This window comes from Athene cunicularia (genome assembly GCF_003259725.1).
Source record: "Athene cunicularia isolate RWA chromosome 2 unlocalized genomic scaffold, athCun1 chr2_part1, whole genome shotgun sequence".
Classification (NCBI taxonomy): domain Eukaryota; kingdom Metazoa; phylum Chordata; class Aves; order Strigiformes; family Strigidae; genus Athene; species Athene cunicularia.
Window position 1 is genome coordinate 98,738,614 of NW_020799095.1, and position 27,143 is coordinate 98,765,756.

At 41.1% G+C, this 27,143-nt stretch overlaps 2 protein-coding genes across 3 annotated transcripts in view; both read right to left on the reverse strand.

Annotated features, from left to right (window-relative positions):
* Positions 1-42, reverse strand: part of RALBP1 (ralA binding protein 1) — a 36,169-nt gene extending 36,127 nt beyond the window's left edge. The window contains exon 1 of the mRNA XM_026842368.1: positions 13-42. The gene's annotated coding sequence lies outside the window, so the exon portion shown is untranslated. The remainder of the gene's footprint in view (positions 1-12) is intronic.
* A 3,880-nt stretch (positions 43-3,922) lies between these two features.
* TWSG1 (twisted gastrulation BMP signaling modulator 1) lies at positions 3,923-26,619 on the reverse strand. 2 transcript variants are annotated; one of them, XM_026843260.1, is made up of 5 exons: positions 26,402-26,619; positions 25,666-25,831; positions 18,209-18,308; positions 13,945-14,211; positions 3,923-6,412 (listed from the first exon to the last, which is right to left on the reverse strand). In XM_026843260.1, exons 2-5 carry the CDS (start codon positions 25,786-25,788, stop codon positions 6,231-6,233), a joined length of 672 nt encoding a protein of 223 aa, XP_026699061.1. In that variant the 5' UTR covers positions 25,789-25,831; positions 26,402-26,619; the 3' UTR covers positions 3,923-6,230. The 2 variants fall into 2 exon arrangements, with proteins under 2 accessions (XP_026699061.1, XP_026699060.1); XM_026843259.1 differs by having other exon boundaries at positions 25,666-25,851; positions 26,402-26,617.
* Between the last annotated feature and the right edge of the window lie 524 nt (positions 26,620-27,143).

The window sequence follows — 27,143 nt, forward strand, 5'->3', positions numbered from 1 at the left end:
GGGCGGAACTCTGCCGGGCAGGGCTGCCCCGCCGCCTCCCGCACACGGACCACAACGCCCGGCGACGGGCGCGCCCCACGGGCACCGCGGCTCGCCTGTTCCCTCGCCCCGCATCCCCCCCTCCGATTGTTAAGTCCCCGTGCCCGGCGGGGCGGTGGGAGGTTGGTGTGGGGAGCTGGGCTCGGCTCCGGGCAGGGAAGGGGCCGCCTGAGGGTGCCCCGCGCCCCTTCCTGCTCCAGTGAGTGACGTCGCGGTGGGGAAAAACCTGTGAAATAACTTAGTAAAGTTTCTTGAAGCCGCTGAGGGTCGCCGGGCAGCGACCCAATTGCTCTTCTGAGCACATTTACAAGGAAACGTAAGCGTTAGGAGTCATTAAAGCAGCGTATGGCTAAACGCGTTGTGAGATAACATTTATAACTGGGGAGTCCACAAACATGAAAAGCCATTAATGCCAGGACAAGAGCCGTCACAACTCTAGAGAAGAGGTGTTTGCATCTGGCCTGCCTTCCGAATTACGTTGCTACAGACTCCTGGGTGTGCAGCTCACATGGGAGCAGCCATCAGGTTCATCTTGCATAAGGGTTCTGACCTTGAATCTCTACCCGCTCCTCTCTGCCACGCTCTGGAATACAAGAAAATGGAGAAACCCTCTGGATACAGCTTGAGGTGACCTGTGCCAAGAAACATCTCCATCTCAACCGTGCATCCTGTTTACAGTGGTGTTAAAAGGAATTTTGTATTATTTGTCTCTTACAATGCAAGTTTCTGTTATGTTAAGCACCTGCATAATTTGAATCCTTTTCAGGATTCCTCATCAACAAGGAAATTTGTTTCAGTAAGAAGCAGACCGATTCATTCCCACAGCCTCAAACGTAATCCCTGGGCTACTGGACATACTAATACTGTGGCAGCGTGCCACCTGCTTCATTTATTCACTTGAGATTCAATGGTGCTTAGTCCCTATCAAATGGGCTCTTTGTGCAACCTCCTGCGGTAATGTAAAAGGTCCCCCACAGGAATTTGTGCTATTCAGTAGAAAACACAAAAGGGAGGGTTGTAAACACTCCGATTAGTGTTGGAGCACAGAGATATTGTCTCCACAACATATTACATAACCACACCAGCTTCCAATTTACCTCCTCCTCTCCAGAAGAAACAGTTGAACAGCAAGGGCTTACTGGTGTATTTAACTTAACATCGCAGCTCCTGTTTGGTTTGGGTTTTTTTTTGTTATACAAAGGCCGTGTTACTTCTGGCATGAGAAGAGAGAAAGGTTACTCCAGTAACATCCCATAGTAATTTGAGATGATTGCCTGTGAGGATCTCCACTTGAAGTGACAGTCACCAGAGGCTCTCAGCTCCAAAGAATAAGTATTATCAGAGGCTGTTGCCAACACAAGTTCACACACAGTGGGCCCATCGGCTAATGAACCCAGAATGAGTCTTCTCTCATTTTCTGAAGACAAACAAGGAAGGGATTGTCTGCAGTGCTGACGATACCAATTTACTGCCATGTGAAATACGTTTGGACAATTCCTGACTTACAAAACTTATTGTGGTCTGAGCCCTACTTACACAGATCAAGGCACTTACACCCTCCATGCCCCACATTCACTCTGTAAATTCTTACTGCTTTAAAGAGAAAGACCAGCAAGAATTCTGAAGTGGCGAGCTCTCTGCTTTGAAATTCAGACATGCTGATGTACCTGAACCTCATAAATCTAATAAAATAATAATGGAGGGGAGCTTTAGAAAGCATTTTGTAAGGAAAAAAAAGGAAAAAGGCAGAGCTGTGTTAACAAATAAAAAATTTCTTCCCATTCCCTCTCTGTTATGCTACTACTTCAAGAAAGCCAGTTCTGGGGTTGAGTTGGTCTTGGAGAGATGGGAGTCTGCATGAGCTGTACTATCCGGGGATAGCTGTAGATGAACTATGTAATTCTCATTAGCAATAAAGGAATACACAACAGTCATAGAGGTGTAGCTTAGGAAAGAAACTGGTTGGCCACATACAGAAACACACATGAAACAATGAGAGCCTGAATATACAAAGGAAAGCCTAGAAGATTAGTTAACGCCTTTGGGGCATAAAGTATGTTATTTGTAAGAAGTATCACACAGTAGAAGAGAGCAAAAAGAACTGAATGACACTCAACTCTGCCTTTACAACTCCCATGAGCACTACTATGGAGTCACACCACTTCAAGATCTTTGCTGTAAGAAGAAAATTCAAAAATACTTAAGCAATGAAGAGGTCTTGGCAGCCTCATATCTTAGGTAGATTTGTCTGAAAGGAATTTACTTTGTTCCTTGCAACATTTTGTATCTAAGTATGTCTTCCTGTGTGAGTAGCACAAATTTTAATGATGTACTGCTTGATGAAAGGAGTCATGCCAAGATCACGTGGCAAATCTTGGTAAAGGTGCCCAGCAGACATTACAATTAACAAAATGTTAGGTTATGTGATCAATGCTCCTCTCCATGAGCACAAAGGAGTGTAGTGGCACAATACCAGGTGGGGGAACTCCAATACAGTACCCTGAGAAATAAGCCGCTCCCAGGGCTGCCCCATGAGAGCCATCATTCCGAGTTGTGGGAGTTATTGCCTGGGACGTGGGGGAAGAACACTTTGCAATGGCCCAAGACCTATTACAGGATTTACAGCAGAAAGACCAAAGGCAGGGAAGGGGATGGATCAAGGTTGTTTGGCGAGGAACAAAGATGGAGAAAAAGAGGGTAAGGAGATAAAATGGGCTGGTCAGCTGTAAACAGGTTGCTGCTCAGTACACTGGCATGGCTGTGCCCTGCAGGTACCTCATCACCACGGCCTGTCCTGTCTTCTCATTAAACTTCTCCTGGGTGAGGGTGTCTCTGTGCTGTGTGTGCAGAGATACAAGTGTCCGCCACTGGAGAGAGGACCACGAGTCACAGGGGCCTGCGTGTCTCGGGTGCCCATGGCTGGAGACACTGGAGCCTGTGCGTGTTGTGTGGGTCTGTGTGTCAGCGTGCAATCACCAGCAAACATCAGGCCAGACTAGCCAGTCAGCGGGATGGGAGGCTGGAAAGCCAGGTATCAAATCAGCCACCATTCTGGGATGGATACTGGAGAGACCATAGGTATGTTAATAGAGATACAAGCATGTGTTCTCACATTTATTTTTGAAGTACGAGATGTGAAATCCACTAGAAGTACTAAAAGTAAGACAGGAACTCTAAGACATGACAGGAAAGCAATATCATGTTATGGCTATTGTACTCACTCTCTTTGCAGGGTGTCAGTGCTTCTGTAATTTAGGAGCACCAAATGCCTGTGCGAAAAAACAAACAAAAAACCCCAAACTCCAGACCCAAAGCAACTAAACAAAAACTTTCTCTACTGTTAGAGAAAGAATAACACAAGGCCTTCAACCTCTTTTCAGTCATAACCCCAAGACTAGGGATTTGTATAATTTCTTATTATATTCCCTTTTTTTACTTCCCTTTAAGTTCAGTGATTTACAATTCTGTCCCAAAGGACAGTGATAAAACTGGCTGATGCTTTACCTGGAGAAGATTCACAGCCAGAAAACTGTTTAAAACATGTTCTGAAATATTCCAAAGCACTTGTGTAGGAGATGGTTTGCTGGTAGGTGAAATAAAGAGCCCACAAAATAAATTATGATTTATCTTGCAAAATGATTAAGACTCAATAAAAACTTTCCAAAATGGATAGATTTGTCAGAAAGAACATTTTGACTGTTAAAAAAATTCTATTTTATTCATTTATGTAAAGAAAAAAACTTGAAACTACAATTTCAGTTTTGGAAAAAAAATGCTGAAGAATTAATTTTCTGTATTATTCCGTCTGTCTAGATCAGTAATTTCTGTAATATACTTACTAGTAACATTTGCCCTGAGAAAATCTTGAGAAAGAAAACACATGAACCAGTAATGTCTTTTTATTAAAATACCTCTTAAAACACTCATCATAATAAAATACACTGGATGTTGCTGTATGACATTTGCATACACACAACACTTACAACAAACTCTAGACAGCATCAGGAATTACAAAAAATAAGACAAGCCCCCGAAAGTGTGCATCCTTACTATCTACTCTCAGGCCATTACACAGACAACTGTGTTTACATTTTAATGCCATTCCCCACAGTGTTTCCTGGACACCTGTTAGGTCAGTCCCATCCCATTTACACCCCCCACCCCACTCCACACCCTTGCTCTTCCCTTAACTTGACCTCACAGTGAAATTCTGATGATGTAAATGGAGATGGTGCCACAGATCCATGGGGCAGCAGGTGCCTGACCAGAAACATCAGCTGTTTTTTCCCCAAGAAGATTCTGTACTACCATAATGTTTCCAATAATTTAACATGGCAAGAATCGAAAGCACGCTAATGACCTGTAGCCATGCTTACTGTATGTGTCCTATCTTGGTAAAGAACAATGATGCATCACCCTCTGGCTAAAAACAGTCACAGCTACTCCAACATATTCTTTCTCTCCATTCATTTTAAGAATCCAAGCAGAAGAATAGATAACGTGAATTGTCAAATATAAGAAGAACTACTCCTTCGTGATAAGCTAAGTTTTTCTATTCACGTCTATGATTTTTTTATCATTTACTTGCAAGTTTAAAGCATGAAGGTATTCCATTATCCACTAATTCACAACAATAAACATTCACCTTTCAAATACTTGTTTACAGCTGAAAGAGAGATGTAGCGTTATTTCACGAGAGTAGATTTTTTTTAATTATTATTTCATCTTATTGGAAAAACTGTATCATGAGAAAAAATAAAAAAACATTCAGGCAAGCATTTCAACAAAATAAATTTAAAATGACTGCTTTCATATGTACATGATACAAATAGACAGGTGTGACTGGAAAACAGTTTATTCCCTCTAGACTGAGGTTAGTGAATCATGAACAGTCAAATTCTTTTGTGTGTGTGTGCATATGCATAAAAAAGAATTCAAAAGTTAAAACCCACATAGTTATAAATACCAAAAGCTGATTGTTAACTACTCATACACTTTATTCTTGTACTTAGTACCATTATCAGTGGCCCTAACTGGGTCATAGTAACTGCTATGTAACTGTCACCATACTAAAACTCTTACTTAGAAAAATGGGCAATGCTCTAAACTCAGAACATCCTAATTTTGCCTTTGTGGATACGTCTTCCCCTCTTCAGTGACAACATTTTATGGGGAAAAAAAATCCCCAAGAACAATTATGTTTTGGAATAAATATTCACAGCAAACTACTAAATGGGAACATGCCTGCTGCCAACTGCTCAACTGGTAGCCCTGTACCACTTGCTAGTTCATATCATTTCATTCTTCCTTATTCATTTAGTCATTAAATCCATAATAACCTTTCAACGTTTCCTTTACCGGACTGAACATTCAGGGAGTACACAACCCTAGAAAACAGTGCAAAAGGAGGGAGATGCAGCTGCATTTAACAGCTTTATTTTGGTATCTAAAAGACCAGCAAAAAGTTTTTTTAATATATAAATTATGCAACATAGACCCTGATGTACTTACAAGAGCAGGGCAAATGAAACTTGGAAGAAAAGTGTCCCATACATACTGTTTTGTTGGGCAGCCCTTCTTAGAAGTTAGGATTTTATCCATGACAGCCCATGTGTTAAAAGAGAAAGCTTTAATTTTTCTTCTTCCCCAAGTACTATTTTCACAATAGAAGGCTAAGCTCAAAAACTGGAAGGTAAAGTTAAAAAACAAAACCAGAAACCAAACCCTAAAAAAACAGTTCCTGAAGAACAACCACCCTCCTCCAACTGAGCAGCCATTTAATTATTTGTTGAACTTAGATGATGGAAATCTCATTGCCATATTCTTAATGTTTCCCTACTCTAAACAACAACATATAGTACTACATTCTGAAAACCAGTATAGTCAATACTTTCAAATCAAAAGAAAACAATCAGAACAGCAAGGATGAGCATGACTGTACCATTCGAGCAGAAATAAAGAAAAATGAACTTAAAACATAGTGTTGAAACTACTACTAGTAGTTAGCCTAGCTTACATGAATTAAAAACCAAAAAAACAATGTTTTCAGATTTTATACATCTTTTTACGACCAGGTACATTTAACTGCAACAAGTAGGCACTCCACCAAAATGCAGTATTTGCAATCCCCATCTCTTTAACCGAGAGAGATTACTTTGGCCTCAATATTACTATATTACAATTTTCCTGCTTCAAAACATGCAGTTCATACATTTTACAGTTTTACTGCCATAGTCGATGCATTCTGGCCCAATACACTCACAGCAGGCGTTGTGAAACCATCGGTATTTGGAAGCTCCCATGGACTCGCAAGAGATCTTGCACTGATGTATTGACATGCAGTCATCAAAATACACCACAGTACACATGTGTTCTAAACCAAGAGGGGGGAAAAATTTTTAAAGGTCTTAAAATATTTTTAAAGGTTACTTAAAAATTAATTAAATGTGCAGCTTTTGAAGTAGGATTGCAAATCATTATGCTTATGAGGCATAAGGAAAAAAAGGTGATAGGGAAAGCAGAGAGAATAGGCAGAGAGCCAAGGTACAATCTATCAAGTTTTCAGTGTCTACAACTCAACCTGTTGTCTGTTCTCCCTCTGGATTAATTTATTTCTACAGTCACAGGCAAGAATGTTTTTGGGTTTTGTCCCCTGGTTATGAGGGATACCTTCTAAAATGTAGGGATGGGCTAAGGCAAAATAACAAGCAGGCATGTGTCCTCTGAAGGCAGTATAAGATACTACTTTCACAGTTGCCAGCAGTTACTACATGCTATCATGAAAATCTTCAGGTTTATAGAAGTTATTTAAAAACCACCAAAACCCACTTATTTAAGTGTAAACATCTCCTCCTCCCCCCCAACGCCACAATATTCTTCAGCCACATTAAATCAGAGCTAGAGAATCCCGTTTGCCTCAAATTGCAACTGAACAGTATTTTCTTCTTTTTCTTTTTTTAGCAACATCACCAGCTTTACTACTAAGATTAAGGAACCCCTTCTGCCTAAGTGTTAACTTCATCCTTCTACCATCCATGCCATCACTTGAAATGCCATGAAGTTTGGCACTGCAACTCAAACTAGAGCTGACGAATTCACCACAACTATAAAACAAAAACATCCCTCCCCAGTCTACTTCCAATTCTCCAAGCTGACAGATTCTACCAACTTTCTTCTGTGCTGAGTGACTACACTGTAACTTTGTTCATCCTCCAAAGGACCCTGACTGTATCACATCTAGCCCCAGTGTAACTTGGCACACGTTAAGGAAAAGCACAATTGAAAGCTGTCTGCAAACACGCATGTTTCACTCACACACAATCAGACAAACTTGTGAGCAGGAGATGTCACGGGGCTTTCTAGCCTATTACCACTTATGGTACATGGATCCAGGAGAAGCATACTGACCTACATTCCAACACAGAATAGAAAAACGTAATTCAAATGTAAATGGAAATCGAGACAGTGGGGGTTTTTTTGAACGATTCTGAAGATATGGAGAAGGGTAAATAACCAAAGGACTCTCAGAGCAGTGCAGTTGTTAACCATAGTGTTTATTAAGTCTCTTATCTGCAAGCAACTCTTGGGAGGCTGAAGTGCACCAGAACCTTCCCTTCAAAACACTGGTGCCCCATAGAGTAACAGCCTCAGTAGTATGCATATCTGATGGCAAGCTCTTAAGGTGAGGTCCAAAGGTGAATTGAGGCCAGCAAGGGTCTTCATCACCTTACAAGTCAACAGATCTATGCAGCTGGCTTCCCTAGTACCAAGAACAGATTCTGCTCCCAGAAAAAATGCACTGTGAGTAAAGCTGTAGTTGTCCAAGAAATCTTGGAGTACCTGAAGTACTGCTGCGAATGTCAACAAAGTACGCTGTGCCTGTGCCAGTCTTGTCCAATTCCTGGCACTTCTGTTTCTGTGACCCCTTATAATAAAGCCTGAGGCACCACACCCAAAGGAGAGAGTTCTCAGAGAACCAAACCTGTGTCTATAATCAACCAACATATCTACAGCTTCAGTAAGGACACTTTATTTACAGAGGGGAGGAAGAAAGAGCAGAATAGAAGCATATGCTATGGTAGCACATGCAAAGAGTGACCCACCAGGTATACACCTGAAGTGCTCAGCCAAAGCTGAAAAGTGGTAGGGAGATGCAGCCATCACAGCCTCAAAGGCAAGAATCCACCCAGACATCATAGAGCAGCTCCATCATCTTATGAAGAATGCACAAAGGACTTCACAACATTTCATCACCAGCGACAAAAAGCTCAGATTGCCAGGGTCCCAGGAAGGAGCACACATTCCCAGGAGGCCCAGACATTCCCAGGTATCTGTCCCCCTCACTCCTCACAGGAGGTTTTCAGTGGAAGGGTAAGGTGGGAGAAAGAGCTGAGCGTCCAGGCAGCATTCCTCATGAAATCCAAGAACCAGTGAGTGTCCCATCAGCCATCCAGTTCAGTGCTGGAGTAAAAGCACTGGAACCTTATAGAAGCCTAAGACATATTCATACTCTTTGTACCCTCTTAACCCCAATTCACTCCTTTGATAACTTTTTAGTAGTTTTCTTCTCAAGTTTGACCTTAAATGCCATACACAAGGTCAATCTTAGAAGGTGTCAGCTGGAGGCACAGAGCCTCTGCCTTGAAACAGGCAATCCTGGCTAATCCAGAAAGACTTCTTGCTGCAAAATCAGCTTTTGAGATGCCATCTCCACCTGACTGACCTAGTCTCTGGCTCAGCTTGAGGAGGCAAAATGACTCACAGCTCACTCTAGATAGCAGTGTAACAACTCTTTAAAGGAACTAGAGTCCTCTCCAAAGGGTTGCCAGAAGTGCTCACTGCTATCATGTTGACCAGTGCACTCCGACTTCCAACACACAAAAGAAAGTCTACAGTAGGTCAGGAAAGCTTGTCAGGAAAGTTGACCACGCTCTGAGATGATCTAGCTGCTCCTATCACTTGCAAGCTGTCTTCACACCAGACAATGACAAGTCTCCTCTGTGTTCAACTTCATGTTAACTTCATCTGTGACAGCCTCATCCATGTTAGTACCAGTTCAGAAGTCCTGGAGAAGCCCAGTTCATCAACTAATGCCTGCTGAAACATGAAAAACCTCTTGTGGAAGATGAGCCTGTGATTTCTAGGATGTAAAGATCAATGACAATGAACTGGGAGACTGAAGACATCTCTTTGGGGGGAAACAAGGCTGGAGGACAAGCAGCACCAGGCCCATAACCCTGGCAAAACCAGGTGACAGCACTCAGGTCCTGTGAGACTGGTCTCCTTGGCCAAGGACCAAAATAGGAACCAAAGACAGACCTTATGAAGGTGGCAGCAACAACCAAGGACATTAATCTTGACTGACTGGAGAGTGGAGAAGAAAGGTTATTTCCACCTGCACACAAGCCAAGAGGATTAGGTCCTAAAGGACGAGCCCAAAAATGCTGTGAAGGGGAGAGGACAGACCGCACACAGCAGGCCAGAGCCAGGAGCACATCTGGCTAGTTCCCAGTAGCTCTTGTAAGCAGCTGGAGGACATGCTCCATGTATATGCTACCAAACAGTTTCTGAGGCCTCGCTCACTCAGTGACTTGCCAGGTCTGAACAAGTCAGATTGGCCAGGGTGCATTTTGTTCATCATGGGACACTCCTGGTCCCCATATCAGAGCATCTGTGTACTTGTGTAGAGGCTGAATTACTGAAAGCAGGACAGTTCCTCACCTCAAGCATTAAATCCCTCTTTATAGGCTGCAGTAACAGTTACACAGGGGAAAGAAATACATACCTATAGGCTCAGCTGGGATCCTGAAGAGTATTTAAATTGTTTCACAAACCTAATTACATAGTCATCACTTTGCTCCCTCAGTGTAGATAAAAAGGATGTTACTTAGTGCAGTAACAGCTCTTTCATTTGCATTTTGCCAATTTTCACACAGTAAAGGCTACAGACTATAGATGCGAGGAAGGAGAGAGATGTAGCAGCATTTTTTTTCCCCAGAGTTTCCCACCTTTCCCCCCTCCCCCTCAATTCATACTCTACAAAGGTCATATGGGAGAAACAACAATCAAGTCTAAATTCCAAATAACCAGAAATAATGGACTCACATTTCTATTGGGCTTTGCTATGATACTGTCTGTGCTGCAAATGAGATCTGTACTGGTGCACTACTGATGAATTCAGCAACTCAGAAAAGATGTAACAATTCAGTTCTTGTAAGTTATGGAAAAATGTCTATCTACAAGATGAAAAAACTCTCCCAGTCAGTGACCCTGTATGCCATCTTTGAAGTTAAAGGTGCTACGTAAGTTCAGTTGTCTGCTGGTCTGTTTATCGGTAGCCTTAAATGTACTTGAAAAAGGTAACTGCCCATCCAGCAGCCATACCATTTTATGCCAATCAGAACTCATAAAAAGAAACTTTTTTTTTTTTTTTTTAAAAAAAAAAAAAAAAAAAAGGGCTTCTTAAGAGTACCTACGGAGGTAGATGCCACTTTACTGGATTTCTAGCTCTACCTGGCTGGCACTGGAGGGGAGTGGAAACGCAGAGCAGACGCCATCCCCTGTGGTATCAAGTTAGAAACCCTTAACTACAACACAGATTTTACTTCATCAGCTGCCAAAAGATTATCTAGTTCCCCTCTCTCGCCAACATCCTGTCATCATCTGAAACAATTAAGCTTATTTAAACATCTGAACTTGCAGTTCAGAGCTCTGAGGGTTATCAACAAAAAGTAAAGCAAAAAGGACAGAGTATAGATGTAGCTCTAGATGAATAATCATCACAATCCTCTCTCAAGTAGCGGCTCAAATACCAGAAACTACTGGTACAAAGAACTACAGCAGCTCCAGCAGCGCATGCATACTTTGGCAGCTAAAACGTTAAAAGTCAGTTCATAGAAGGAAAGGGAAGACACTCATTAAGATAATAACAGGGAAGTCCAAGGTCTGGCGACTGGGCTTGCAGTAGGCTGGGGCGAGACAAGGAATGCTTTATATGCCACTGCACCCCACTTCCCCCTGGATCTACAGCCACCCTCCTGGGGCCGGTGGCTTCACACCACTCAGGCACAAAGCTCGTAGGTTCCCTTGGCTGATGCTGCTTTTCCTGACACTCACCCAATCTAGAAAGTCTGGCACCCTGGACCAGCTTAAACCATTCCCTGCATCAACGCACGCTGAAATTAAAATCAGAACTGTGCTACATGATGTGACAAGGGGTATTTGCAGGCAGAGCCTTTCCAAATTTTGGGATGTGTTCCAGAAGACAGCATGCAGGCCCCTCTCCTTTTACAGGCAATACAATAGGCTGCTGCCCAGCACACCATGCTGGAGTGAAGCATGCAAGGAGCCACAAAATAAGCATGAAATGGAGGAGGCATAGCACTGTAAAGAAAACAGAGCATCTGTGTTTCTGCTCACAGGAATATTCTTTCAAATCCCTGAATGTTACAGCCTTGAAGAAAACTGCTTAGCAAGTCACCTTAACGACATCTCCATTTGCAAGATCTGCCCTTAAGCCCAGCACCATGTCTGGGGAGAAGGAAAGAGTAAAGACATGGTCTTCAGTTTCTTCCACTGCAGGCTATGCTCATAATTACTGCAGCACCCACACATACACACGCACACACCCACCCTCTCTCTTTAGTCTTCTAACACATGCTAGCTTGTTAAACCACAGTGACTTGACTGTGTGACCGAACTTTGCATGGGCAGAAACCATCAGACTACAGCAACTTCCTGGGCTCCCTCTCCATGCCCATGCTCATAAGGCTCTTTAGCCCTTGACCCCTCCACCTTTTGGTTACTGCTTCCCCAACGAACTCATCAAAAAAGTATTAAAAACAATGCCAGCCCATAGCTCACATAGCATCCAACACAAGAGGTACAATTCCCTAATTGTCCTTGCTTCCACCATAACAAACACCAACTGGCCAAGGCCAGCAGCCAACTTTTCTTTCCACCATCTTCTGTTCTCAATGCTTGAATCATCCATGTTTTTATATACAAACTTTAATATGACTTCTGAAAATGTTACCTACATTGTGAAAAAGAAAAGAGACCCCTCAACAGGCTTACATATTTAGATACTTCAAGAATAGGATTTTGAAAGCCATTTTCTACCTTTTCCAGTTCTTCACTGATCACTAAGATGGAGGAGGCATAGCCAATGATTACAAGAACAGCTCTGACATTTATTTCTGTTCTAAGTGTCTACTGAAGACTGAAAACCAGTGGCATTTGGTAACTATTTCCAAATATAACTGTTGTTTTTGGACTGTCATCATTCTAGTGAAAGCTCTCTCAACCTAATCTCTAATATGTTCTTAGTAAAAATGAAATGAAGGAGACTTTTGACTACGAAAAAATTGAAGTGTTATGTATTTGTCTGTGTTGTTAAACTCAAAACTCCTCCACACCCTTGAGATGCAATTCAAATTCTAAATTTAATCCAAAACTATCATTAGCCCATCCTGTTGGTATGGTAGTAAAGGACTGTCAGGGAACAGCCATCTGGGCTGCAGTACCTAGTACAGTGGGATATATTCAAGATTGTCCTAAGCGTAATTTTTTTTCCAAGTATAATTTACATCTTTAAATACTGTAGTGTTTGCACACAGGGCTTTTTGTGGCTTGCCATTTAACATGGCTTTCTGCATCATTCTCATAATGGCTAGCAAGCGTTTTAATAACGTCAAAAACATATGAATGAGATGCTTTCTGACCATCTGGTTTCCCAGTTCTGGAATTAATTTATTTTTCTAACGCGCCTTAACCAAAGGAAATTAGAAGAGTTGCCATTATGGTCCCATTTAATCAACAGCAGTCCTACTCAGAAACGTAACTAGGTCAAAGGTTCACAATGGTATGGAAAAGCAGTCTGTCCATCAATTAGGGTATCTTTCATTGATGAGATAAAAGAGCCATCACAACAGCAACATATGGGGTTACAAATATTTAAAGTGTATGTTGGAAAGGAAGCAAAGAATTAACTACACTAATAAAACATGCTTTTTTTTCCCCTGTTAAGCTGCAATTTCACCAAGAACTGTTTATGAGATTCTTTTAAGTCTGATGTAATGATATGCAGGGAAAAGTATTTCAGGTTTAGTATGGAAACCCAGAAGCAGAGTATTTTTCTTATGCCACTGTTGTCACTACCTCAAACTTCTCATCACCCACTCCCCAGCAAACAATATTCTGAAGTCTGTCCTCTAAACTGAAGGTGAGAATATAAAAACCTTGATACTAAATAAGAGGAACGAGTCTATAAGTTGAACCCCCACCTCCAAATTGCTTATTTTTAAGATTGTCTGTCACATCCCTCCTCAACATGAAGAGTGATCTTGCTAATCTTACTCAGGTTCACTATTAATACTGGATTTTCTACAAACCATCCTTCTAAAGAGTTGGTTATGCCAGCTCAGAAAAAGAAAAAAACATCTACTCTAGATACAATTGTTTATGGCATGTCATTTTCTTTCTCAAACTTCTGAAGTCATGTGTTTCGGTTGCCTAGCTCTGCACTGTTAAGTGATTTGGATTCAGTTTTTGGTCTGTCCTGTCTCCTAAGATACAGGTAACTGCTTCAAAGTCAAAGAACATACCATGCTAGTGTACTTGAAATAATGTGAACAAACTGCCTCATATCACAGGAGGAATTACAGATTTAAACTCACATGGCTCAGCATTTCCTAAGATCATCAGACACTTTAACAGCATCTTCCACGTGCCTCAGTATTTTTACCTCACTCCTTTTGTTACATCATGCTCAAAATTAGACTCAACTTTTCACACTTTTCTATGGGAAAAGAAGAAGCAAGCACAGACAAGCAAAGAATATGCACTGAGAAGGCTCCTGGAAAAGACGAGAGGAAACGCTAGGAATTTAGACATTACACTCATTACCTTTGTCACTAGAGTAAGGTGCGTGGACATTGTTGCTTGGAACAGAGACGTTCTGATGCTGTGGCTGGTTCACTGTTTCTAAAAAGGAAACGAGGTTCTCATGGTGTGACAATTCTTCTGCTACAGGGAATGAAACGATATTCCAGTTCAGCTGAGTATCCCCTTCTGTCAGTGCCCGGAAAAGGGAAGGAATTGGTTCATGCAACTCCTCGACAGTGCTCTTGGATGTTGGAGGTGTGTCACTGTAATTGCGAGGATTGCACATACCTGCAGAGGAATGAAACAGTAAGTCACACAGAACTTCCTAAACTCTTTTCCTTGAAACAGGTGTGAATATTTAGAAAATTAAAATTTGCTTTTTTTTTCTAAGCAGAAGAGAGACCTTTCGTATATATTAGCTCAATAGTTCCACCAAATATAGCAGAATGAGCTTTCTGTAACAGCAAGTTTCAGATCTTTACAGACTTCCACAAAACACACCTGTGACTTGAGAGATCAAAGTGAAAAGAAAAACCTCATCTGAACAGCAGTTCACTTCCCTTTTTATGCTAGCATTACAGTTTAGAATACGAAGAGTTCAAAGAAGGGTTTGTTTCCTCTGGGAAAAGAGACAAAGCACAGTATAGTTGATACTAGCATAAATCTGGCATGAAAGCTTACAACTGAAGGAAGATAGTATCTTGACAAGTCCTGAGGTACATGAAACTTTTGATCACAATTCAAGTATTCGATCTCATCTGCTGCAGCAGTGCACTAGATCTTTTTAGTCATCTGCCAGAGATGCAATGATCACTATCAGGATGGAGCAAGAATCTGATCTTAGAAACAGTGGAGATAAACCTAATTTTGCTACTTAGTTGGAAGGGTCACTACTGGCAAAATGCTTATTTCCAGGTTACCTCTTCCTTATTTTTCCATGTCTTTTGTGGTATCTTTTTTGCAACTTTGTAGTCTTTTTTTTTTTTTCTCTTTGCCACTTCCTACAAAATGTTTCTGTGATGTGCAATGCAGGTGCCAGTTTTTCATTAACCATTTAAACACTAGCATTTATTACTAGCAGTGAAACTGAAGGGTTTCTTGATTTAATCTGAACATTGAAACAACCAAGATTAAAAAGAAAAGCTGTATCTGCATAGATAGTTAAACTCAGAAACCATAAAACGCTACTGGAAGTCACCTGGCAAGAGACAGACAAATCCATTCCCCTCATGTACATCTGGATATCATTTTGGGCAGCTTCACAAACACAGTCTGAGACAGCTACAGCTGCAAATTACACCAATCGGTGAAGTATCAAAGCAGTATGGGACATAAATGTTCAAAGTCTACCTGACCCACACAACCAAAGAAGCATCTTCTGCAGTGCAGATACAGTAGAACTCCAGCTTCAGAAATCATGTTTATGCAGAGCCTTATACAAAACCACAATCTTTACAACCTAAGTACATAAATTTCAAGAATGAACAAAACAGAGTGAAGCTTATTTATGACAATTAGCATGAGATCTGACAAATCTTAGGCAAGTGGTTAGAATTACCAGCATTTAATAATAGGAACAACACAAGATAGTCTTCTCCTATAAAAAGGTGAGCCAAGTATTGGGTAGGAAAAAAATTAAGCCTCTCCAAACACCATCAGGTCACACTAAAAAATAACTCCACTTACACAAACTTCCTACTGTAAACAATTATTTTCCTACTCCTCTCAACTACATTTGTTCTTCACCGACATTCCTGTACTCACTGCTTCAACAAAAAATTTCTGTGTCTGCATTATCACCTTTTATTAAGTACCTGGAATACAATTGTAATAAAGGATGTCCACCAAAAAATTAATTGGGAAGATAAGAGTTTTGTACAACTATATCAAGAGATGTATACTTTAGTTAATGTCATTGTATTAATGTTGTGAAATGGAAACCATCAAGCTTTTCTAGAGGTCCTCTCTGTCAGGTTGGATTCAGAAAATAAATTTCACTGATAAGAAGGACCAATAGGAGAAAAATAACATCAAAATTGTTTATTAAATTATTGCAGAATGTGTACAAGTTTGTGTGCATTATCAATGCGGTATGGTACCAAGAAACCATCGCTCATAGTTTAATGGGTAACTGCTCACTCCACAAAGATCCTTACCTCTTACTATTTTAAAAACTATTTTTAAATAGTATTTTCTAAAAGTATTTTAATTATAATAATATTTATATGTAATAATTATTATAAAAGAGTAGCTTTGGTTAAAACAAAAATTAAAAAGCTTAACATGAGCAACTGGTAAGGAACAAACACGTCTACATGACTGCTTTGGAATGTATGAAAAGATGTGGAAAAGGGCTACTGAAATGATGGAAGCAGACAAGCCTTTACGTGAGGGACTAGAAGAGCTTAACTCACAAAACTTAGACAAGTAGAGAAAAGAGGAACCTGTTGCTGTCCTCCTCCCTCTGGTATCTTTTTCCCTGTCAGAAAAGGGAGAGAACAGTCACACAAAACACAGGGCATCAACTGAGCACCCATAAAGTTAGTGCTGGAGGCTAGGAGGTAATTCCTGACCTCAAGACCCCACATGACCTGAAAGACACGACAACCTATCTGCTTTTACATTAGACATGATCAGCTTATAAAGAGCTTAAATATCAGCTCAAGTATCAGGAAAGAACTGCCTCCAGGAAGCTGGGTATGGCGTGCACTCCTGTTTCCTCATTTGAATAAGGCTACAGCAAGGATGACCCTACACTGAAGAGAAGAAGCATAGGACCATACCACAGAACCAACAAGGCACCTGCAGAACCATCAGGAGAGGTTTTAGTTTACTTAGTACTGGGAAACTGAACCTGAAACTTCATTAACTTCTCTCCTAGGCAACACCACGGAAATGAGCAACAGAACAGTCAGTAAGCTGCAGATTTAGAAAAAACCCCACACACAACTGTGTGTGGACTTTGTTCTTTTTCTTCAGAATCCCAAGAGGTAGGTTCTTTCTCTCCCTAGAGACCAGCACACTGTGCCTTGCTTTCTACTGCAGATAATGGTTCTGAACTAGGGAAATAGCCTACTGTCCTGTTCCTCACCCCTATGAGTGAATATGATAACAGAGCACTTTAGTGTTACATTACAAAAAACAAGACAACTTTGGAAGGGCAAAGGGGATGAGGAAGAAAGGAGAGGGGGGGAGAGAGAGAAAAAACTTTACAGGGAGCCCAAGATAAAATAGAAAAAAGAAACCCTAGGGCCTCTTTCTAAATGTATAGCCTCCACAGGTGCAAGGCAATAAATACTTCATGCCGTTGGACTCACACATGTGCAAGACCACACCACTCTGCTGCTTACTGAAAGATGGTAATGCAAAGGTAAGCTAGTCAGAACCAAGCAAAAAGCAGGATGCCAGAAAGCACATTCACATCATGATGAAACAGGAGAAGCAATGGACTGCACTGAAAAGGAGCATTTTGACAAATCACCTTAGTGAATTCAGAGAAGACCCAGCCAGCCTGAGAAGCTGAGAGCAGTTACAACACTCAAGATGCATCCCTTTCATAGAAGCCAGAAAGATTTTGAATGGCAGCAGAGGGAGACTTCCAGCAGCTGTGGGAGAATGAAGCTTTCAATACATTTAAAACAAGAGAGGGAACTAGAATATATTCTCCTTAAGCAGGAGCAGCATTCACTTGCAAATATCTGGGCATTCTGAACACTACCTGTTAGTACTAATGCTGTTCTTGTTAAGACTACCATCCAATCCTACAATAAGAACTTGTGTGCCTCTTTCTTACCCTCCACAAAGAGCTCTTCTTGCAAATAAAACAACAATGAAAACACTGGGCCATGCATATTTTCTACTAGTCTCAAGGATTCACAGGGAAATTCAGACCCAAAATTGTCCCTGTGCAGGATCTGTCAATACACTTTACAGTTAGAAACCTCCATAAAGCATCCAGCCCCATGACATAGGTGCTGTTTAGTTTCCTCAAGATGACGATTCAAAAAGGAGTTTATTTTTAGAGACAAAATAGTCAGTTATGATTACATTAACCAAGCAAAATCTGGACTACCCCCATCCCCAACTCCATAGAGCAGATACAGTCTTCAAATGTCTGGTTCCCCACAGTAATTTATCTAATACCCACAGAATAAGCTGTAAGATGTTTAAAGCACAGATTCTGTCCCAATGTCTTACTTCTATTATAAGACTCTGAGCTCAGCACATGGCAGGATGAAGCAATTTTAAAAAAAGAGAAGAAAATCCCAAAGAAACACAAACTTACCAACACAGTCACAGCACTCATCCCAAAGTGTGCCCAGGCAGAGCATGCACTCCTTACAGCAGGAACAGTTCCCTTCCCCAGGGCGGCACTGACACAGCTCCTGCGAACAACAGAAACTCATTACACTGCAGCAATCCCAGATGTAACGTGCTAACATGGCAGAGCAATTCTTCCTCAAGTTACAACTCAAACCATGTTATTAAAAAAAATCTTAGTACACTAATACAGTGAGTAAATGGTAAAATAGTTTCAGCCAAAGAACTGACCTTAGTTTGCAAAAGGATCTTTTGCAAGGTTGTTTCTTCTTTTAAAGGTGACATTCTCAAGACAAATCTGAAGTCAGTATTTAAAAGAGAAATAAATTCTATTTATGGGAAAGGTGTGTGCACTTCTATATATGCCTGAATCTACAAGTCCTGTGAATGTTTTTCCCATCACAACAGGAAATTCAAAGAAGGATGTTTCTTTATATATAAACAGTTCATGTACATTATAATTTATCTAAAAAAGGAAGTTACTATAAGCCACATGTGCATATTCAAGAAGATACCCACGATCATACCTCTTCTTGAATTCTAGAAGGAACGTACTCGGTTAAGCCATCTGACCAGAGGATTTTGTGCATCTCTGAATGCTTGTTACACATTGCTCTCAATCTGCATTATCAGTGACCAGACTATTTCTGTTCCCTGTAGGTCCAGTTGATTCATTTTTGCTATTATGAAAACAACCCCCTTCCTCTTCCTCCCCTAAACTGCCACCTTGGGATACTTTCAACACTTCTGGAGCCTCTAGAAAGTGAAATGGTATGTATATGCATTTTTCTTTAAGCGTTATTAAGTTAGAAAAATGAAAAAGGCATGGAAGCAAGAAGACAAACCTTTCTCTTCAAGTTACCTAAACCTGAAGGCACTGGTTTAGCAGTCCTGCTGAAAACATACACTTGTGGACCTCACAGCATAGAAATAGCCTATGTGGATGAAGGAAATCTAAAAACCAGGCGGTCTCCTTCGCTCTAGCTCAAATCCGTACTAGTAAATCCAATTTGGCTGAAAGATTGTGGCTACATGACAGTAATATATAGGCTTGTCTATATAGGCTGCAGTGCAAAACATGGACAGTCAAGAAGTCACATTTGGTTGCCCTGTCTAAGAATTTGGTTTCGATGACGTCTGTCTAACTATCACATTACACACAACTGGTGAGAAAACAAAATACCGTTAACTGGAAACACTGACCACAGGATCCTTCCCACCCCGTGATTTACTGGAAGAGCCATCGGCAAATCCCTGCTACGCACCAGGCCAGGGAGATGACGACGCCCATCCCTGCACTTTGATCCCGTTCTCCAGAAGCAGGGGAGGGACACACCGTGGTGTGGTCAGGAGACGCACATGGACAGGGTGGAAGGGCAGGAAGATGCTCTGCTGTAAAATTCTCCTAACTTGGAGTCACCACCCGAGGCTCCACCTCAGCTAACCACAGCTGGGTCAGGGACACCGCTCCTTAAAGGCAGACACAAACGTCACCTGCAAAGTCTTTCTGTAGCACCTTGGGAAGAAGCTGAGGGGGTAAAATTCCACTTTTTAAATAATTCATGGTTTGCTATGGTTTAGAAGCATCAGGTAGAGGAACGAGGAGGCATTTTTATACCAAACAGGAGCACATTTGCTGCTAGGCAAGGCAAGGCACAGAGATCCACCTGATTGTGTACAATCCCCATTCTCTCTTTATTCTGCAGCACTGGCAACTGCAAATCTCTGCAGACTGTCGAGTTACATAGGGATCCCCCTCTCTCACACCAACTCATGCAGGCCCACAGAAGACTGAAGAGTGCATTTCAGTGGGCAAGGCCAGAGCAAAGTCTGGCTGGTGACAGGGCTTAAGAATATACCAAATGAGGCTCCAGGGCTCCCAGTTAGGGACTAAACTGAAAAAAAACCCCAAACCTGTTTGCAGACGTGGTGCTAGTATGTATTAATGCACTGTAAATTCATTGATTGGTTATTTTTCCATTCACTTCATCCTAGATCACAAACCTTGAAACCAGTGAAGAAAGCAAATTTGCAAACTGTTGTGTGTTCACTGTAATGCTGAGAAATGCTGTTGCCTGAACAGTTAAATGTGAACTGTTTGCCCTGCTGAGTGTTCGAGCATGAACTCCTGCACCACATGCACTTCTGCAATATGCAGTCTTAGTAAGTCTTAAATTTTTATTTACAGATTGGAAAACTACCATGATTTTTTTTTTTACTTTTTAATGCTCAAAGTTTACTAATGTCAGCTATTACTATGCTGTTTCCAAGTGAAAGATCAAAAATAGGCTTATTAATAAAGTACAAATTTTTTTCCACAAGAGGAGACGCCACAAACTTAGAAAAATGACTTATGTGAATGAATGACGCATTCTAAAATATTTATCTTACCCTTTGATAAACAGATTGTGTCAGCCTTGAGAATAAAAAGCCTGAATAAAACAACTTTAAAAACAACCATGAGTAAAGTACTGTTACCTTGGCCAAGGAATAGCATTAATACATACTAGCATTAAAAATATCCTATATATTTGTTCTTCAACACTAAAACTGGGCAAATAACTTTATACTTATTAAAGACATTGCAACAGCAACAAGCCAGTACATGGGAGGAGGCAATCCTCCGTAAACTATTAAATGTAATGTATGAATCAAAGCCAGAAAATATACTAAATTTAAGTTGTTTCAGTTTTTATAGAAGGGTATTCTCACAGAATTAAAATGTAACCTTAAATTCTGCACTTGTAACATGATAAAAATTTTTTCTGCTTAGCATCTATATGCATAAGCACTATGTTGGGATAGAGTCATTATACCTACCGGTACTTTAACAAATTTATTTTTATAGGAAGGGCTTATGAGCAGTGTAATTTTCTTGAGGTTTTTTAAAATTTATTTTTAAACTTGAAGGGGGAGGAAGGAAGAAAGAGCAACCTTATTAATTAGCCTTTTGCACAGTTCTTCAGCTCTCCCCTTCTCGGAGTGTGACCATCTCTTCAGGGCAATAACTCTATGTTTTTCCATATATGTGTCTGCACGTACATGGTTTCCCTAACCACTCTTGAGTCCTTCTGCCTGACTCATCCACACTGGACACTTGTACAGGATACATCTTTTTAAAAGAATGCTTACATGAAAGCAGCATTCTGCGAGTCAGAATGAGAAACGTTCCTTGTTGATAGCTGGGGGTGGTGAGGCGTCAGTGGAAGAAAATATTACTCGGAAGAAAATATTACTCATAAGTCAACTTGGCAACTTCCCAAGCTGAACTACTGAAGGTGCATCGGAGAATGTATTTTGCTAGGCAAGAAATGAGCTTCTCCATCTAAAAATACAGCATTAAAAAGGAAGCAGGCATGTTTGTACAATAAAGATGCTTCTGCTCCAGAGAAAAAATAAAGATTTTTACAAGGTATTTAACATCTGCATTTTTTCAAAGCCTTCTTGAAATGAGACTATTTTGTCAGTGCAGTGAGAAACAAGACCTGAAGGCATTGGCAACATCTCTGCAAACTGGAAGAGGGAGTGAAAGAAAAAGAGCTAATGTTTTTTTTCCTAGAACAGTTTAATAACAGAAAATCTCCTGGAAGCAAACCAGCCAGAACTGTTTTGTTAACCCAAGTGCCTTACGTACTACAGCTAAACATACACACTGAAAGTAAATTTTAGATGCCTAAGCCCTAAAGTTAAGGAGTGGTGTTTATTTCATACCACAGGGCTAAAAAGTCTTGGAAATCCTTTCAAGCTGACAAGTTTGTACACAAGATTAACAGAAGGCAAAGGCAAAGATGAAGAGAGATTTTAATCATAATGATACCGCACCAGTCGAAGTGACTGCAGTCATGTAGCATTTGGGAGAGCAAACTCTGTATTCTCCGCAAAACAACCCCTCTTTAGAAGGATCTGAAATCCACACCTGAACTATAGCACTATTTGTTTCCTACACGTGGCAGTAGTTTAGAGAGCTGTTGCAGATGAGACAGCAAAGCTCAGCTTCCAGCACAACATGGATGTACCGCCCAAGCCTGACTACTGCAGGTAGCTCTGCACCGCAAGAACCAGCCTGGGACTCGCCTCAAACCCGTTTGCTACGAACAATTGTGGGAACGTCCCATCCTAGAGGTTTCTGCCTTCAAGGATTTCCTCCATGTTGCAAGGACACAATATACGCCTCTGCTCCACCCAGCAAACGTAACTGGCCTTCTCATCTTCTCCACACATGGAAACATCAAAACAACCCATGTGTCCAAGTCAACAACAGATGTGCTAGAACAAATACTGCAGTATGCACGCTGCGTGCAACCAGGGCTCAGTGGCCTACCTGAAAAGCAAGTTAACAGTTATTGCCTTCAATGCCCCAATCCCAGAGACATGGGAAGGAGCTACATCCAGAGCCTCCAAGGGAACCAATTTTGTGGTCCCACGCTGCCTACACTCCCAAGCCTTATTCACACCTCCTTCAACAACTACCGGAAGCCACAAAGTTTTTTTGCGAAGGCTAAGCTTACACAGAGAGATGCCTCAAGCTATTTTCTTACAGGCCTTTGCTTTCAGAAAAACAAAAAGTAGACTATAAGAGCACCAACAAAGCTAGAGCCTCCAGATGTAAAAGAAAAGTTGAATGCATGAGCATTGTTGATCTCATGCTCTGTTCTGGATCTAACAAAATAAATATTTATGTAGGGACCACCCTTAAGCAGAGCAGCTCCTAAGGAGTGGCAGTAATGACTGTACTGACTTCTAGCCACGCTGGCAAAAATATTTATGTTAACCGTATGCTTTTTGAGAGAGCAGGTCTTTCATCTCATTATGTGTCTAAGACAGGCAGCCTCTCTTTCTGCACACAAATGCAGATGACAAACATTCACATAGTGTTTGCTCCCCCAGTTGTCTCCAAATGACATTATCTTGGTTTCAAGCCACGGATTGTGATGAACTAGAACAGTTACAAAAGGAGGTTAGGGAAAAATGTCATGCAATAGTCAAGCAAACTCACTCAACACAGTATTTTAAGTTCAGATTTATCCAGAAGACTTTAGAGGGGAAAAAAAATACATGGATGTATTCTACTTGCATACCTACCCAAGAAATAACACGCACTTCACATACCAGTGCAGCACTTCTGCCACAACAGCACTGAAGATTTCTTTTTTTAAAAAAAGGCAAAGAAGAAAAACAACAATTGCTTTAAGTCAAAGCTTTAGGAGCCTTCATCACAGACTAGTCTGACCTGATCTGTTCTTCTATAAAGAATGAATACTGACTGGTATGTCAGGCCTGCTTGAAGGAAGAGAGCAGCCAGAGGGTGAAAATAAACAGCAGCGTTCCCCCGTAATTGTACACAATTCACAAGGCCTGGATTACTTTAGGGTCTCAGAGAACTGCATACAATTTTGGTTCCAGGAAACACTTTAAAAAGGGATTCCACACCACCTGCACAAAGTAAGAGAAAACATACCTACAACAAGTAAAGCAATACAGGGGTCCTTCTGCATGCACAGGGCTGCATTGCTAGAGATGCCAACATAATTCAAGTAACACACAGTGGTGCGAGCCACCTCCATGCATCGCTGAACCTGAGCCATCTTATCCCCAGGTGAGGAAGGACTCCAGTAGCACTAGCTCCATCTCTCCTGGGCTGTATTCTATTCAGGATAGCTCATAAAAATAAAGTTTAGATGCTGGGTGTCTCAAGCTTGACTCAATAAAAGGTAAGTGATTACTTGGGAAGGAGATGTCTGTGCTTTTATGGGTGGTGGACACCACCAGTGGCACAGGAAATGAAACCAGCCTTATTTTCCCTGTTAGCCCCTTCATCTGGGCCAACAGCTTTCCCCTGAATCAGCAAATCTGTACCACTGCACTTGCAATTTAAGTGCCTCATACATCCAATCCACAACTAGAATCTTATTTTTTAAAGGTTTCAAGTCTAAAGGTGATTTGAAAAAACAGAAGAACTTGCAAGTGCATCAATTCGTCACAGTGCACAATGCCCAACATACCAGCAAAACCACCGGTGTTGTTATCAAAAAGGTAAAGTCAAAAGCCTCTTTCTTGCTCCTATATTTAACAGCTCCACAGACCATGGTGGGGCTAGAAGAAGTAGCAATTTCTTTTTTTCTTTTTTTCTTTTTTTTAAAGCAGTGGTAGTGCAGAAACCAGAAAGACAGCTCAGACTGCAGTCAGTCTTCATTCCACAGGATGGATCTGTGAATCTGGCAAGTATTTTTATTTGTAAACCAGACAAGTTTTATACGGAAGTCAATGAAATGAAGTAAACATGGAAATGCTTCACGCCACTTCTGCATCACTTTTCAGACTGTGATCATAAATTTACAGTAAGCATACTAGTACATTACTGGCATGTGATATTTGTGCTCTCTGCTATTGGGTTTCCAGTCTACAAAGAGGCAGTAAAAAACAGTTTATTGAAAGAAGCTGCAACTGACAAGATGAAGGCTTCTTTTTTCAATATGGAGTCAAAAAGTGTGCTTAATACACTGTTGGTAAATAAATACTTAGTAGTTACCACAACTGCTTACAATTTTGCCAGAAAAGGCACTTTTCTGTGGCACCTTGTACCTCTTAACTCCTGCTATAAGAGCAGCAACCTGTTTCTTTCACTGCAGACAAATGCACAGTGCGTCAAAAGCAGCATCTGGATTTGAGTTTAACATCCATTTCTTAAGTAATTGCTTTCGTTTCGTTTTTTGGTTTTGGGGTTTTTTTAGGGTAGACCCGCATGCTTTCAGAGCTTGCTCATAACCGTTAGAAGACATAGGTCCGTTCTGATCAAAAAGCTTTTCCAAATGCACCTCAGGACTCGAAGACAAGTTAAGTGTTAGTTCTACTTGTGTTAGTTCTCTCATGTGAGTTTTTAGGCATTTTTTAAGCAACTGTACAAACCTGATGTTACAGAGAGCATCAGGCATCAACTAATGACCCTCTGCCTAGGCTGGGACAGATTGCAAGGTAAGGGGAACAGATAAGGGGAACATCTCAGATAAACACTGTAAGAACATCTGAACTTCTAGTATTGCAGATACCTTTAAAAAATCCCAACTGTTGCCCACAGAAACTTTTTTTAATAAAATGTTTTAAATTGTTGCTTGTTTATAATATCGCTAACAAAGAATATTCATAATATCACTAGTAAAGAAGAAACCGAAAACTAACATCATGACTGGTATAGTGGCTTCTAACAATAACCAATCTGTGGAAAAAAAAAGAAACATCATCATATACACATGCACTTAATATTAGCTATTAAATCGTTGTTAATCTATATGTGCATGAGACCATATTAACTTCTTTAAATAAACACGTAAAATACCAGTTATTTGTATCACAATCTTTTCAAGACACAGCTTCAAGACTTTTTCCTAAATGCTTAAAAGCAAATAAAGGAAACAGGAGTCATACCTGTATCAGGCATTTACTGACATCACTAGCACAAAGAGCCTTATTGCAGCCCATTGATGACTGGATCCACAGCAGGAACAGCAGAACAGCGACTGCAGGCGCTGTGACGTACTGCGACCTCATGTTTCCTGCAGGTGAGCAATTTTCACAAGTACTTCAAGCAGCACTGAAAAAAAACCCCAGCACCTGACAAGGGTATTAGAACACAAGTTAAATCCTACTTCCCTTCCCCCTTGCAACTCTTTCAATAAGGATTAACATTTTTTGGGGGTGGATAAAGAGGTTAAATTGGGGTGCTTAACAACAAACCCAAGCCCTCCTCCCCCAGATAACTTGCTTATTTGAAGCTTTGTGCTATTTGCACGTTTGGATTAAAACTGCAATGAATTTAAGGTGAACAACCTCGAGTTTGCAATATCAAAGATGATACCCCATAAGCAGTGATGATAAAAAAATGCCTCAGAAGAGAAAACCCACCAATGAAGACCTGTAAATAATTCTGTAAATACATAAAGCAGACAGAGAGGTTTCGTGTATTATCTCCTCAGGCTAAAAGTACACACAGGTGTCTAGGCCCAACGCTACACAGCAATCTTTTAGAACATGGAAGGCAAACTGCCATATCATCTTTAATGTAGACAGTTGTTTTCATACCAACATAGAGACTTTCAATTCAATCATAAACTTGTTAACTTTTTTAAAAAAATAGACACCGACGTTTAAAAAATAAAAGTACCAGAGTCTTTGAACGAGGTGAACTTTCAAGAGCCACGCCAGTGACGAGCATCTGCTACTTCAAACAGACAGACAAACTGGGCTTGTTCAAAGCGTTCAAACTTTCTTTCTCCCTCTGTGAAAACCCAGCTTCTCGGCAGGCGAATACAAATACAGCATAATCCCTGTGCCAGTGAGTTCTGACTTGTGCTTAGCATGTGAGCTCAGTCAAGAGGACCCTATTGCACTAGGCATCGTACCAATATGTAATAAAAGTCAGCCCATGTTTGGGCAAGCTTACAGTGAGCCTGTATTGTTCTCTTAAGAGGGGGAAAAAAATGCTAATGAGGCACTGGGTTTCTTTCTTTCTGTATCTAGAACTGTTTTTCTGCTTTACGAACTCAAAAAAAGCCGACCCCTCAATTACCAGTATCAGAACATGAAAAAGGAGAAAAACAAGCCAACCTGCAAGTGAAGCACGATCTGGATATTTCAAGCCTCTCTCCGATCAGCCTTTCTTACAATGGTCATTAAACGCTTCTGAAATGCAGGGGGAAGGGGGGAGGGACCCCCGCAAGGCCCGGGGGCCACGCGAGGAAAAGATGGGAGCTCGGGAGCTCTTCGCTCAGAAAGTCGCGGGGGGGGGGGGAAATCACCGCTTACTCTCCCCCTACCCAGAGCGGAGAAAACTTTCCCTTCAGCTAGAACCGGTCCAAACCCGCCGGCGGTCCCGGCACAGGACCCAGGGCAGGCACGACGGCGGG

What these genes read in the sequence shown, in the direction of transcription:
- TWSG1 (XM_026843260.1), bottom strand. Translation starts at nt 25,788, where the DNA reads ATGAGGTCGCAGTACGTCACAGCGCCTGCAGTCGCTGTTCTGCTGTTC. An exon ending in TGAGTGCTGTGACTGTGTTG is followed by an intron (nt 14,212 to 18,208) that starts GTAAGTTTGTGT and finishes ATTCCTCTGCAG; the next exon opens with GTATGTGCAATCCTCGCAAT. An exon ending in ACCTTACTCTAGTGACAAAG is followed by an intron (nt 6,413 to 13,944) that starts GTAATGAGTGTA and finishes CTCTTGGTTTAG; the next exon opens with AACACATGTGTACTGTGGTG.